Genomic DNA, 16,117 nt, shown 5'->3' with positions numbered 1-16,117 from the left:
TCCATACCACCTCAGCAGTGCCACAGACTGATCTCCTCCATGCCATGCCGCATTGATGCAGTAATTCATGCAAAAGCAGCCCTGAGTAAGTAGGGAGTGCATACTATACTGTGCATGGACATACTTTTCAGTAAGCCAGCATTTCTATATTAAAAATCCTTTTTTTTTTTTTATTGGTCTTATGTAATATTCTAACTTTCTGAGATACTAAATTTTGGGTTTTCATTAGCTGTAAGCCATAATCATCAAAATTAAAAGAAAGCAATCCCTGAAACCTATCACTCTTCGTGTAACGCATCTATATAATATAAAGGAGTTTCACTTTTTGAATTTAATTACTGAAATAAATTAACTTTTTGATGATATTCTAATTTTTTGAGATGCACCTGTATGTTTTTATTCCCAATAAATTTAGAGTTCTACTTTATATTGGCGTTCTGTACATCACTTGTTTGCACAGCATTAGAAATGTGACAAAGGATCTTGGGATGGTAGTTCTTGTTTATTTGTTTTTAATGTACGGCTTTGAATCCAACTGGGTGACTAGATCATACAGCTTTATATAACCTAATTATGCATTATATTAGGATTTGTTGGGTCATTGGGGCATGTAAATATTTGTTCCTCTTATTTCACTTACTCTATTTTCTCAGGTTTTATTTGGACGTGCAGTTGGGAGGGTGGCAAAAATGCGCAGTTGAGCCGGGTTTTCTTTTGGCGAAGAAAAATCTGACAGGGGTTATAACCCTCCCTTGCTCTTTCCAAATTGAAAAAAAAGTTTTGCCTATAGTTCTACTTTAAGGGTCCATTCCTAGATAGCAAGCAAGTGTACTGCAATTTTTAAAAAAACTATTGCTAGACTTGCCAGGCTTCACAAGTTTGTTGCACAATTGCAGCAAGTCCACATTGCATGACTCCAGATCAACTTTCTTTGACAACTTTCTGCAAGTCTGCTGCAAGTTCTGGTTCACTTATTTTGTTACATAGTTACATAGATAGTGAGGTTGAAAAAAGACATCCATCCATCCTGTTCAACCTATGATGTGTGTGTGTTTGCTGTTAACCGTACATTGTATACCCCTGTATGTTGTGGTCTTTAAGGTGCCCATCTAATAGTTTTTTGAAACTATCAATGCTCCCTGCTGATACGACTGCTTGTGGAAGAGAATTCCACATCCTTACCGTGAAGAACCCCTTACGCACTTTAAGGTTAAACCGCTTTTCCTCTAGTTTTAGTGAGTGGCCATGTGTCTTATTGTATTCCTTTACTCTGAATAGTTTGTTCCTTATGCTAGGGTCGCCAGTACAGTATTTGTACATTGATATCATATCCCCCTCAATCGTCTCTTCACCAGAGAGAATAAGTTCAGTGCTTGTAGTCTTTCCTCATAGCTGATGTCCTCCATTCCCCTAATTATTTTTGTTGCCCTTCTCTGGACGCTCTCCAGTTCCAGCACATCCTTCCTGAGGACCGGTGCCCCGAACTGGACAGCATACTCCAGATGTGGCCGGACCAGAGTCTTGTAGAGTGGGAGAATAATCTCTTTATTTCTGGAGTGAATCCCCTTTTTTTATACATCCCAGTATTCTGTTGCCTTTGCTTGCAGCGGCTTGGCATTGAATGTCATCCCACCACAGGGGTCACTGTGGCTGAATTTTAATGCTGTAGACTTGCAGAGCTCTTGCTGTAGACTCACCACTGCAACTTTGCTCTTTTTTTTTTTTTAATTTCTTTATTGAGAACAGAGCACCGTACAAAAAGGCAATAGGAGGACGAGCACAAAGTCACTCCAACCAACAGAAAAAGTCAACAGTTAAATACAGCAGCAGTCAGGCATGAAAGTGCACATGGTGGTGACAGGCACATAGTGACAGTGTACAGACATATTCAGGTGCTATATAAGAACAATTTTCAAAAATATAGCAAAAGGAAAGTGCACACGGTGCATATGCATGCCAGGGGAGCGAAGACGTGCCGCCAACCCCTATCCATGGGCACCTTACACAGCGCCTAGGAGAGGCGATCCTGATACCGCAATGATTTACAGGCAACATAGCTGGCAACGAATATAAAGCATCGCGAAGACACAGGGGGAGGAAGAGAGGGGAGGAATGGAGGAAGGGACGGAAGTTACAAGAAAGGAGGAGAAGGGGGAAAAAGAGATGAAAGGAAAGAGAAGGCCGAGACGTGGACACCAAGGCACATACCCAACAAAGGCCGAATAGTCCACCAAAGCTCAGCCAATGGCCTGCAAGTACGCATCCGTACATGTAAAATGCACCCAAGGCCGCCAGCGGTCCCTTGTGAGTTCTTCTGTGTTTTTCAATGTTGCAGTCAGTTCCTCCATACGGTGGGCTTCCACTATCTTAGAGAACCATAATTTCCGAGTGGGGGGTTGCGTCTGTCTCCACATGGCCGGGATACAGGCCTTCGCTGCATTGAGGAGATGGATTGTCAAAGACTTTCAGTATTTCTGAATTGGTCTCCCTGTAAGGTGTAGTAGGCGCAGGGTCGTCTCCCACCTCGACCGTGGTAAGCTGTTTGATGACCGATGCTACCTCACTCCAGAATGCCCGCAGTAAAGGACATGCCCAAAAAATGTGAAGCATCCCTCAGAGCCACATCTCCAACACCTGTCAGGGCAATCCACGCTCATTCTGTGCAGGACCGCAGGGACCCTGTACCACCTAGTGAGAATTTTATAACTGATTTCTTGAGATTTGCAAGCCAGCGAAGCCTTGTGGGCCAAGGTCAGAATCTTTTCCGTCTGCTTAGGCATGAAAGAGACGTCGAGGTGGCGCTCCCATTGTTTCAGAAAGGGCAATTGTGATCCCCCATCCAGATCCAGGAGGAGAGAGTAAAAGGACAGAGCATGTCTAGGGGGATCGCCATCCTGGCATGCAACTTTGCTCTTACTAGAGACTTGCCACATACATTTGCTACAAATTGGAAAAGTGTCAGAACTTGTGCTTCAAGTGATCTACAAGTGGACAGCTTGCCAGTGAAAATGTGCAGCAAGTTACCAGAGTTACTGTTCAACACTGCCACATATTTGTGACAAGTTATCCTTGCTATCTGGGATTCACACTATTGTGTTGTGGTAATGTGCACATTAAGACATTACTGCAACATATTGCGACCTACACTACTTCTATTGGTGCCACTTATTCTAAATGGCACCCCACGACACTTTGCTCATGAATTTGCATTGCAGCGCAACGTGTGACAATGTGCCAACATGCAATGTGCTGCCAGACATAGTACCTGCACCTTTTTTGGTGCAATCTTTTTAAATAAATGGGCTGCATTAACACAGTGCACGTTAATGTGAATGGGCCCTCAGACGGAACATTGTTGCAGACAGAAACCTCCTATCTTTTGTTTTATTTGTTATTCTCTGTACATCAGAAATGAATACCAAGGTGATAATCTCAATATCACACCCTAATTCCAATACTGTATATTCCCACAGATATATCTCCTTAAATTTTACCTAATTTCCCTGTTTTTTCTTTTTTTTTTTTTTTTTTTAGTTTCCACTTATAAAGGATATTTGATATGTTTTATTCTATACTGTGTGCACTTTTCTCAATTTAAACTTCATTTTACCATTCTGTTTATTACCATTGTTTATCATTAGATTAATTAAACTCGCACTTATTGCTATGATATACGTGTAGTCATATCATGGGTGACCTTGCCAGTTATCACTAATGTCTCATCCTAGTACATTCCTTTCATGAAAAAGAGAAAAGGGAGGAGATCATGTCTGCACAGAGCTAACATGACACATGCAAGATGTAGAACTAAGAGTTCCAGCATTCACACACATACACTATTATCTCTCTAAAATCGCTTAGATTTTTCTCCTTTGTGAACAATACATGTACCGTATATCGTTCTCTCACTTTCTTTTAACTTATTTCCCTGCTTAAGCTAGTTTTACCTCCCTAAAATCTGCTTTCCTTATTTTGTTCTGTTCTCCCTTGCATCCCATGTACTGTAATCCTGTACTTAGCTTACTCTAGCTCCTGTGATCAGACAGGCAGCCATAATATAATGCTCATCCTGTGTTCCCTCTCTGACAACATATAAAGTATTCTGTTTTGAGCCAGGGCCAAAAATGATGTTATTCCTATACAGTTTGACTCTCATTTGTCTGTTTTGGCTTTTTCCCAAGTTTTAGAATTTACTAGTTGTAGTGCCTGACCCTAAATTCATCACACAACTTAACATCAAAATTTATATCTAGTGTTAATTTGTCTGTCACCCTTCATCCATCCTGCTCAAATAGATAGCTGTTCGTCTAGCTGTTTAATCCGCATGATTCTTAGACCCCCGTGTACTTTTTGGGAACCTCGTTTCGGATTTTCCGGGTCACCTGTAAATTTTTTTCCTGGCTGGCTCGCCATCTGTTCTGGACATTTTATAGATAGGCAACTCCTATCCTCATATTGATTAGTGGTTTCAAATTAATAACTACTGCAGTAGGGAACAGACACAAAAGATACACTCCGCATCTTTCCAAAATAACTGTTCTGTTTTATTTGACGCAATTAAAGGCTTTTATACACATGATTACGTAGGTATCACATTAAGGCTCACACTAGTGCGATGCGGGAACCCTGCGAATCCACTGCAGGTTCCCGCATCACACCTGACTCGCAGGCAGTTCACACTGCCATATGCAAACTGCTGGGGGTGTCAATACAACCTTAATGATACCCCCAGATTAGTTTGCATATCGAAGTGCGAACTGTCAATTCGGACAGGAATTGGATCGCATGGGTGTGAACAGCCATGCGATCCAATTCTGATAGGGACCAAAAAAGGGTCCTGCATGAGTTTGGTCTGAATGCGATGTAAATTCAGCCATACAATCTTTATGGCTGAATTTGCATCGCGCAGATATCACATGTGATTTGCACAGCAGTGCGGTGCGAATCACATGCGCTGTCTGACATCACTTCAGTGTCATCCGGCCCTAATATTACAATTTTATGGTAACAAGGGGCATAACATAGGCAGACTAATTCTAATCAGGACTCAAAAGAATGCAAACATGTAATGAAAACATTATTAGTGCCATGTGCACAATGAGTGCTGTGTACAATACATACAAAATAAAATACAATATTATACAGGATGTACAAATTTATTTTACAGTCAATTTTTTATTTCCTCAATTGTAAAGAAATTTGCAATATAGTTGTCACTGTTTAAATAAATAGTAATTATAACAATTTCTTTGTTTTGCAGCATATGTAGTTAATAAAAAGCCAAATCCAAAGCTTGAAGATGCTCTCAGGCAGATTCAGTCAACTCTGTCCTCCACATTCTACTATATGTCCAACAATCACCGGAGCCCTACTAATACAAGGTACTGAAGGGTCCTGTTCAAATGGGCAGAGTATTGGGTTCCATGTGTACACTTCTGCTGCTACTCCTTTTGCAACACATTTATATTAGAAAAAGTGGGGAGGCTTTGGGAAAGGAGCAGAGTGTAAATCTCACCTCCAGGCAGATGCAAAATACACAAATAATGCAGCTCAGTGTTAATTTTTACATCAATAAATATATATAAATGCAAGCAATGTTAGTACCTGAATTTTATACTTAATATCAGCATTTTGTAATCCACTGTACAGAAGAGCCTAAACTGCTAAAAGGAGGAAGCAACACAACCAATCAATTGTGCTGCAACACTAAAGTACTAAAATTAAATGCTTATAGGAGGAGAGTACAGAGTGATAGAGACATGAAATGATCAATGCAATCTTGCTGCAATACACCTTTACTTTAGTACAGTTAAAAAATGTTGTACACCCTAACAAAGAATGTATCTTATCTGCTCCATTTTGATGTGTAGAAAATGCCATTGAAAGTGTTTTTTTTCATGTCTGTTTGATAAATGTAAAAAATTCATGTTGATCTTACCAGAAATCCAGTAAGCTGATAACTTCCTTGAGTGAGCTGACAACACTGAGCCTCTGCTGCACTAAAATCTCAAGGAGTCCTATAAGCCTTGCCCAGTTCACCTTTACAAACCACAGATCATTCCTTACCATGTTATAGAGATGAGAAGTAATGTTTTAGATAAGGGAGAAATTTTGTAGTGTGAATCTGGAGCATCTGGACAATGCGGCCCCTCCATAGATACAGTAGAGTGTGGTCATCATAGTACAAAGTGTATTGCTGACAGGTTCACCAGCTAAAAATAAAGCATAAAAAGCCAGAGAAAGAAAACTAATGAAGCCACCACATTTAAGGTTTGGTATACTGAAAAACATTCAGTTTTTTGTTATTGGGTTTAAACTCCGGCATTTAAAATTATCCCTTGCTGTAAGGCTGTGACCACACTGCAAGGGTAAATTTCTTCTTCATGTCTAGGCAAACAATAAATGGAAATGTACTTACCCAATCCTCCACTCCTCCCTGCGGCTTCTGCACCCATGTGCTCTAGCAGTCTAGGATCCTGACGTCATCAAGAGCATAGAAGCGTCCATAGCCCTGCTCTCGATGTGATGACTCAGAGGAACAGTCCACCGCCGGACTGTGGGGAGCACCTCTTGCCCAGGAAAGCAGAGCATCCGGTAAAACTGTTTCTCTTTTCTCCCATAGACAAAAACAAAATGAGCAATGGCCCCTTGCAGTGCAGGCACAGCCCCACTGCAACGGATTTAGACTTTAACCACTTGCCCTCTGTAAGATTTATCCCCTTCCTCACCAGGCCTTTTTCTCTTTCGTTCATCAACGGACACAGCGCTCCATAAATCACAACTAGTGGATTATATTGCCTCCTCCAGGAGTAGGACTAGGCAGAACAAAAAACACCTGGCCACGCCCATGGGCTGTCCTCAGCTTGGTATATAACCCCCCTCTCTGCTCTACGTAATTATTTTTATTCTGTCTAGTCAGGAGTAAGGACCTAGGCTCCCGGGTGGGATCTCTGGTCCTACCAATTGTCTCCTTCCTTACATTTTTTTTTGTTTTTCTCTCGGGAGATCTAAAATCAATTGCCGGGCTGGGCGATGGGCTGGATAATCTAGAGCCAGCGAGCGCATGCAGACCGCAGCTACGTACTAGGTCAGCCGCGGCATAGCTTCACGGACAGAAGCCGGCCCGCGAGTTAAACGCCTCGCAGGGCCGGATACGACCGGGCTTGGGTCTGAGTCGCAGCAGTCTCTTGGCCGACAGCTTCCCTACTTCATTGGCGAGGATTCTGTCTGGAGCGTTTCCCGCACCATGGAAGGGTAAGTACAGTCCCCCCTCTCTCCTTTTGGCGTTTTTTTTTTGGGGGGTAGATGTGGGTAACCTCCAGGGACGGTGGGACCTGCCTGCGGGTTCCCATCTCTCATCCTTAAAAATCCCTCAGTGAGCTGGGCTTCCCCCACTCCCTTTGCCCCCAGTCTAGACCTGGAGTCTGGTTGGGGTCCCAGGGCAGAGGATGCAGCGGAGACCCCTGGGGTCTCCCCCCGTTATCCACACTCTGTAAGGGTCCTGGGATAGTGTGTCTTGCCCTGGTAGTCTGGAGGGGTCCCAGTGTAGGAGACCACTAGGTGCATGCCCCACTGTTTGCAGTGTGGGTATAGTGCAGGGGGTCTTAGTGCAGAGACTGGTGCAGAGTGTGCAGCGGAGTCTCCCCTAACGAGTGTCCTACCTTCAGGAGGGGGTCCACTTGCTGAGGGTGAAGCGTTGCAGAGGGCACAGGAAAGATCCTGGCAGCATGCTGTAGCTGATGGTGGCCATTTTCCCTTAGTCTGGCTGGTCTCAGGTTGGCGGCCATGTTTGTGTAGCCCGATGATGTCACGGGCCATTTTTCCTTAGTCTGGCTGGTCTCTGGCTGGCGGCCATGTTTGTGCAGCCCGATTATGTCATGAGGGCCATTTTCCCTTAGTCCAGGAGACACTGGAGATGACCGAAGCCTCGTGGGGATGCCGAAGCTCCTCCTCTTCCTCTTGTTGGGCTTGGGACATATGAACAGGGATGACGTCCATGGTGATTCTGGGTCGGAATTCTCGGCGCTCCTCTGATCGGTAGGGGGTCCCTGTTATCTCTCTCTCTCTGTTGATAGGTACCCTGACCCTTGGGGGGATCCTTTAGTGGTGCCAAAAGATCATTTTTGTACTGCAAGATCTTCCTTTCCTTCTGGAGCCTCAGGGTCACATCTCCCCCACTGACCCCCTCATGGAGGTGGCAGGTCCCTCGAAAACCCCAGCTTCCCATGGTTGCACTGATGGTGGTCCTTCGTGTCTCAGGTGAAAGTGGCGTGTGGGCAAAGGCCCAGGAGGAAGCGTCCCCGCCTTACCCTGCTCAGTGTGTCTCATCTTATTCTGAGCCTGATACCGCCGTGGACATGTCTTGTCCAGGGGGGCTTAATATCACACCCCCAGATCCATCCGATAGTGAGGATAATTCCTCCATGATTGCAGCAGCAAATTAAAAAGCGCTGGTAGACGCACTTATCACTGCAGTGCGTGAGACTTTAAAAATGGAGGATGTGGCTAATGTAGCCACGGACGTGGCTATGTCGTTTGGTACGCATAAGTCACCTCGCATTACAAAGGTGTTTCCTTATGTGCCTTATTTTGACAGGTTTTACTGTAAGGAATGGGAACAACCATAATTACCCTTTGTGGTCCCCAAACGTTTTGCTGTACGTTACCGTTTTGAGGAGTCACTTTTAAAAAAGTGGACTAGTCCACCAGTGGTGGACCCTCCTGTTCCCAGGTTGAACAAACTACCATGATCCCAGTAGAAGAATTCCCATCCTTTAGGGACCTGGCTGACAGGAAAGCGGAGGCTGTGATACGCAGCATGTTTACTATGGCTGGTTTGACATTGCGGCCAGTCTTTGCCTCAGCCCTGGTGTCTCAGACCCTAACTGAATGGGCCAGGCTTTTGCACCAGGGCCTGGGGGGCTGAGCAGGTCCCCACTGCTTATGTTGATTTAGTGGGCCAGTTGGTCCATGGGGAACAGTTTATTTGTGATCCAGCTTTGGATACACAACAATATCCCTATATATATATATATATATATATATATATATAGTAGCCCAAACTTGTCAAGAAGCAAGTGCCAAAAAATACTGTGCCCACTGCACAAAAGTCCAAAATGCAATGAATGTCACATAGGCAGCAGGAAAAAGTTCAGAAATGACTCAAACAGTCCATATTCCTTCACTCTATCTCCTGGGATGATAATGTACAAAGACGTGTTTCTTAAAAGGATCACCACCACCACCGTGCTCCAAGGGGGGAGGAGAATTGCCCACTCACCAGATGCTGTGGCCCAACCCACTTTCGTGTTTGAGCATTCAGGCTTATAATGATGGTCACTGGTCCAGAGTATCCACAACAGGAATCACACCAGCACAGTCAAAAAAAGCTCAGCAGCATATGGGGAGGAGAAAACATAATCCCAATAGCGTGATACCGTTTAAAAGGCTTTTATTAAATAAAAAATAAAACATAAGGTAACACACTCACATGTCTTGTATGTCATCAAACGCAAAAAAAACAGTCACGAATAGGGGAGGGAAGCCCTTTGGGAGATGATGTCCAGGCTCCACGCCGTGGACGCCGCGCCTTCTGGGTAATCCGAACTCCTCTTACACAGCCTGGTTACACCGCCTGGTCACGCCCCGACGCGTTTCGTGATTACCACTTCTTCCCCGGGAGCGTGACCGCGGCGGCTTGGCGGTAACCTTAAATACCCATGCCCATCAACCCACAGGGTGGGGCCAGGGTTGACATCATCGGCCATTGGTGGTTGCTCAGGTGTGTCGACCAATCACAGACTAGATTTACAGGATCACTTCCTCTCAATTCACTAGTCTCTATGGTACATTACCCTAAAACCCGGAAGTAGGGTGGAGCCGAGGTTCACACCATCGGTTATTGGTGGATGCCTGTAGAATGCTGGCCAATAGCAGGCTAAGACAGCACTGTAACCCTCTATCTCGCCGCTATTCACTACAATGGGCCGTCCTACGACCCGGAAGTATAACACACCAGAAGTTAATTGCACCCTTATGCTGAAAGCAAAAAAAAGCAAAAAAACACCAACCACTCAGCCACCAATGGACCGATAATATACATACAAAATCACAAGTGTATATACATAATAAAAACGCTGTAAATCACATCACTTTCCATTGGTAGTGACGATCGTGCTCTGACCACTCATAGTGATTCAGCTTTACGCCCAATCAGCTAAAACTTCCTCCTTAATTGACATATATGACCCGGAACAATAATAGCACGGATTCCCGGCCGGATGTAAGGACATCATGACCCGGAACAATAATAACATAGAGTCCCGGCCGGGTGTATGGACTCCACCCACCAGGAAGACCAAGAAGTTATTTATGTGTACTCAGTACACTATGCACAACAGCGCCATCTACCAATGGAAGTGTAACAGTGTAAGGAAAATTTGTATGGAAGTTTAATCCATATACCAAAAATATCATAATAATAAACAAAAACATGTCACACCAGAAAAAAGAACACAAATCTATTGGAAACTAATAGGCAAAACTAAATATATAAATAAGTAAAATCATTAAAATATTTAAAATAACCCTAAGCCAATAACCAACGCTAGACAGCATGAGTCACAAGCTTAGGGGCATTTGTGTGTGCGGACACTTTGGGGGATCACGGTCCTCCCAACGCACATCATCCAAAGATGAAAGATCAAATAAAAAGATCAAGTATAAAATAATATAATATAGAGTTGGAAACTAAAATCAATAATCACTAATAAAACAATTTAAATCCAACTCTATATTTGATCCTACATTTAACATATCCTGGATTTAAATTGTTTTATTAGTGATTATTGATTTTAGTTTCCAACTCTATATTATATTATTTTATACTTGATCTTTTTATTTGATCTTTCATCTTTGGATGATGTGCGTTGGGAGGACCGTGATACCCCAAAGTGTCCGCACACACAAATGCCCCTAAGCTTGTGACTCATGCTGTCTAGCGTTGGTTATGGGCTTAGGGTTATTTTAAATATTTTAATGATTTTACTTATTTATATATTTAGTTTTGCCTATTAGTTTCCAATAGATTCGTGTTCTTTTTTCTGGTGTGACATGTTTTTGTTTATTATTATTATATTTTTGGTATATGGATTAAACTTCCATACAAATTTTCCTTACACTGTTACACTTCCATTGGTAGATGGCGCTGTTGTAACTTCTTGGTCTTCCTGGTGGGTGGAGTCCATACATCCGGCCGGGACTCTATGTTATTATTGTTCCGGGTCATGAAGTCCTTACATCCGGCCGGGAATCCGTGCTATTATTGTTCTGGGTCATATGTCAATTAAGGAGGAAGTTTTAGCTGATTGGGCGTAAAGCTGAATCACTATGAGTGGTCAGAGCACGATCGTCACTACCAATGGAAAGTGATGTGATTTACAGCGTTTTTATTATGTATATACACTTGTGATTTTGTATGTATATTATCCGTCCATTGGTGGCTGAGTGGTTGGTGTTTTTTGCTTTTTTTTGCTTTCAGCATAAGGGTGCAATTAACTTCTGGTGTGTTATACTTCCGGGTCGTAGGACGGCCCATTGTAGTGAATAGCGGCGAGATAGAGGGTTACAGTGCTGTCTTAGCCTGCTATTGGTCAGCATTCTACAGGCATCCACCAATAACCGATGGTGTGAACCTCGGCTCCACCCTACTTTCGGGTTATAGGGTAATGTACCATAGAGACTAGTGAATTGAGAGGAAGTGATCCTGTAAATCTAGTCTGTGATTGGTCGACACACCTGAGCAACCACCAATGGCCGATGATGTCAACCCTGGCCCCGCCCTGTGGGTTGATGGGCATGGGTATTTAAGGTTACCGCCAAGCCGCCGCGGTCACGCTCCCGGGGAAGAAGTGGTAATCACGAAACGCGTCGGGGCGTGACCAGGCGGTGTAACCAGGCTGTGTAAGAGGAGTTCGGATTACCCAGAAGGCGCGGCGTCCACGGCGTGGAGCCTGGACATCATCTCCCGAAGGGCTTCCCTCTCCTATTCGTGACTGTTTTTTTTGCGTTTGATGACATACAAGACATGTGAGTGTGTTACCTTATGTTTTATTTTTTATTTAATAAAACCCTTTTAAACGGTATCACGCTATTGGGATTATGTTTTCTCCTCCCCATATGCTGCTGAGCTTTTTTGACTGCGCTGGTGTGATTCCTGTTGTGGATACTCTGGACCAGTGACCATCATTATAAGCCTGAATGCTCAAACCCGAAAGTGGGTTGGGCCACAGCATCTGGTGAGTGGGCAATTCTCCTCCCCCCTTGGAGCACGGTGGTGGTGGTGATCCTTTTAAGAAACACGTCTTTGTACATTATCATCCCAGGAGATAGAGTGAAGGAATATGGACTGTTTGAGTCATTTCTGAACTTTTTCCTGCTGCCTATGTGACATTCATTGCATTTCGGACTTTTGTGCAGTGGGCACAGTATTTTTTGGCACTTGCTTCTTGACAAGTTTGCGCTACTATATATATATATATATATATAGGGATATTGTTGAGTATCTATCTATTATATATCTTTTTCCATATGTTTTAGTTAAGTAGCTGCATAGCCAATTTATTTATTTATTGGTGAGTGGTCCTCATTTGAAGCGCTTGGGATAGCTTATACCTTTATTTGGTTTTCGGTGGGCATTTAAGCTGTCATATTATACAGCTTTGGATACAGCTCCTGTGCTGTCTAAACTTTCTGTTTCAGCCATGGTGATTAGGCGTGTGTTGTGGCTTAAGAATTGGTCCGCAGACCAAGCCACTAAGAAAGCTCTCATTGATCTGCCCTTTCAAGGCCTGTTTGGGGCTACCCTGGATGACATCATTAGGGTATTACGGGGAGAAGAGTACCTTCCTGCCATAGTCTAGGAAAGGGAAGGTGCCACGTCGCAGACGAGGGTCCTCCTTCTCAGCACTTAGAAAATTCTTTAGTGCTTCTGGGATGGAGAATAAGGGAAATAGATCTTTCAAATCTTCCCCGGGAGGTTCCAAGCAACCTTGGTCTGGTAAGCCTAGAGCTAGCTTCTCCAGACCCGCAGACAAGATCCCTTCAGCATGAAGGTCTGCCCTCACGCATTATTGGGGTGGGGGGACATCTTCACTGGTTTCCGGCCTCGTGGACCTCCTTCATGAGCATCAAGGGGATCCACAAAATAATTATTTTGGGGGTATACAGAAAGGGGGACAAAGCTTGTTCTTTACAGTTTTTTTTTTTAGGTCCTGAGTCTCCTTGTGCAAATTTAATTTCTGCAAAGGTTCAGGTGATGTCTGTACTAACTAAGGTCCCCCCTATCCCTGTCCAGGGAAATGATTTACCTAGGTCTGATTCTAATTCTGACCAGGGGAGTCCTTCCTCTGGACAAACTTCAGGAACCACAGGTCGTGATTCACCGGCTGCTGTAACACAGATAGTTCTCTCTCTCATTTTGCATACAGGTTCTGAGTCTGGTGGTATCCACCTTTAAGACAGTTCTGTTTGCACAGTCCTACATGCAGTTCATTTAGCAGGTTCGGCTCCACAAGAGGATACAGAGGTTCGTGGTGAGGAATTTTCTTTGCATACCTTGGATGTGGTTGGTGCGATTCGGGTGTATCTAGCAGCTACGGAATCCTTTTCGGAGGTCAGACTCGCTTTTTGTGGTTACAGATGGACCAAGAAAAGGGCTGGCTGATTCTTCAGCTACCATCTCCAGATGGATCAGACAGACGGTGACTCAGGCCTATTCCATTAAAGGTCAGGTTCCACCTTTCCCTGTCATTCCCTGTCATTCTTTTCTGGCACTGAGTGCTTCTTGGGCCTTCCGTCATCGGGCATCAATATCGCAAGTTTGCAAGGTGGCCACTTGGTCGTCCTTGCATACCTTCACAAATTCTATAAGGTAAATACTTTGCCATCTGCGGATGCTTCTTTTGGCCGCAAAGTTTTGCAGGCTGCTGTTTAAGAGGAACTATTCTCTCTTGAGGGGTCTTTTTTATTTTATTTTTCAGACGGGGCTCCTGTGACCCGGTTAAGGCTCATGTTTCCTGGTTAAGGGCTTTTATGTTTAGCCTTGGGTTATTTTCCCCACCCCTCATTTTCCTTTTGGCACTGCTTTTGAATGTCCCAGTAGTTATGATTTATGGAGTGCTGTGTCCGTCGATGAAAGAGAAAATGGGATTTTTGTACTTACCGTAAAATCCATTTCTCTAAGTTAATTGACGGACACAGCATCCACTCCTCTATGGAGTTCTAATACTTCTAATACTGCTTGCTACTAAACTGATTACCTAGAGCAGAGAGGGGGTTATATACCAAGCTGAGAATGGCCCATGGGCGTAGCCAGGCATTTTTTGTTTTGCCTAGTCCTACTCCTGGAGGAGGCAATATAACCCAGTAGTTATGATTTTCTGGAGCGCTGTGTCCGTCAATGAACTCAGAGAAACAGATTTTACAGTAAGTACAAAAAATCCAATTTGCGATTTGGCACTGCGTTACTGTAACCGCTTAAAGACCAGGCAGGCTGGCTCTCCTGCGCAAACCGCCGTACCCGCTCTCTAGCCCTGCAGCTAAGCAACGGGAACCCAGAAATCGCTGCAGGGACTGACAGAAGGTGGTGTGCCGTTGTAAACGTGGCACACCGCTCATCTGTCACTGATTGAAACTTGGACTCATGTGTTCCTGTTATTTTGGAATACAGGAGCCCTGTTTCCATCCACCAACTATGGCCCCCACACAGTTAGAATCACCCCCTAGGTACACATTTAACCCTTTGATCGCCCCTGGTGTTAACCCCTTCCCTGCCAGTGTCATCAGTACATCAGCAGTGCATACAGTATTTTTAGCACTGATTACTGTAGTAATGTCACTAGTTCCCCCAAAAGTGTCAAAAATGTCAGTTAGGGGTCCAATCTGTCCGCCGCAATGTTGCAGTCCCTCTAAAAATCACAGATTGCCGCCAATAATAGTAAAAATAAATAAATAAAAATGACATAAATATTTCCCTAGTTCGTAGGCGCAATGACTTTTGCGCAAACCAATCAAAATGCACTTATTGGGATTTTTTTTACCAAAAATATGTGGCAAAATACAAATTGGACAAAAATGATGAAAACATATTTTATTTTTAAATTTTTTATATTGGGAATTGGGAGCAGAAAGTGAAAAATGTTGCTTTTTTTTTTCTTTTCAAAATTGTCGCTGTTTTTTTGTTTAAAGCGTATAAACCAAAAAATGCAGAGGTGATCAAGTACCACCAAAAGAAAGCCCTGTTTGTGGGGGGAAAAAAAAGGCGTCAATTTTATTTGAGCATATATAATATATATTATAAGCATATATTAGTTGGTTTGCGCAAAAGTTATAGCGTCTACAAACTATGGGATAGTTATTATTTTCTAGTAATGGTGGCGATCAGCAACTTATAGCGGGACCGTGATATTGCGGCGGACAAATCGGATACTGACACTTTTTACATTTTTTGGGGAACAATGACACTAATACAATTATCAGTGCTAAAAAATCAGAAAGTAGTTCATTATATATAAGGGAAGGATTAGAATTTCCAGCACAGAGTTTTTGCCACTGGAATCACCAAGATCTATAAAAAATCCAGTTGTTTTGCCCACTTGCCATCTGCTCACAACACAAGGGGAGTCTTAAAGCAATTGCAAAGGAAAAATTTGTGCTTACCTGCTCTGTGCAATGGAATTGCACACAGCAGACCCGAAGCTCTTCTTCTCCGCTCCTGGCTCCTCCTATTTATCCAGTGACCCAATGGGAAGCCGCTCGCTCCCGAGCCCCGCTGCTGCATCCATTGACACAGACAGTGGGACTTGGCTGTGCCCCCAGCTCCCTTGTCATTGGATTTTATTGACAGGAGCAGGAGCCAATGGCTCCTGCTCCTATCAATCTGCCCAATGGGAAGGGAGACAGCGGTGGGAGCCGCTTCTCCCGTGCATGTCACTGAATCAGATCGGGCTCCGGTAAGGATAAGGGGGGCTGAGGGGCTCCTGCAGCTGATAAGGTTTTTTACCTTAATGCATAGAATGCATGAAGGTAAAAAAAAAAACCTTGAAGCTTTAGAACCACT

At 43.7% G+C, this 16,117-nt stretch overlaps 1 protein-coding gene across 1 annotated transcript in view; it reads left to right on the top strand.

Moving 5' to 3' along the window:
• The window catches only part of CEP126 (centrosomal protein 126), a 138,536-nt gene that overhangs the window by 68,805 nt on the left and 53,614 nt on the right, over window positions 1-16,117 (top strand). The window contains exon 4 of the mRNA XM_082245594.1: window positions 5,261-5,381. Within this exon, the coding sequence (XP_082101720.1) occupies window positions 5,261-5,381 (121 nt within the window). The remainder of the gene's footprint in view (window positions 1-5,260; window positions 5,382-16,117) is intronic.

The sequence above is a fragment of the Pelophylax lessonae genome, assembly GCF_965119305.1.
Source record: "Pelophylax lessonae genome assembly, chromosome: 2".
NCBI lineage: Eukaryota > Metazoa > Chordata > Amphibia > Anura > Ranidae > Pelophylax > Pelophylax lessonae.
This window is presented reverse-complemented; position numbering and strand designations above follow the sequence as displayed.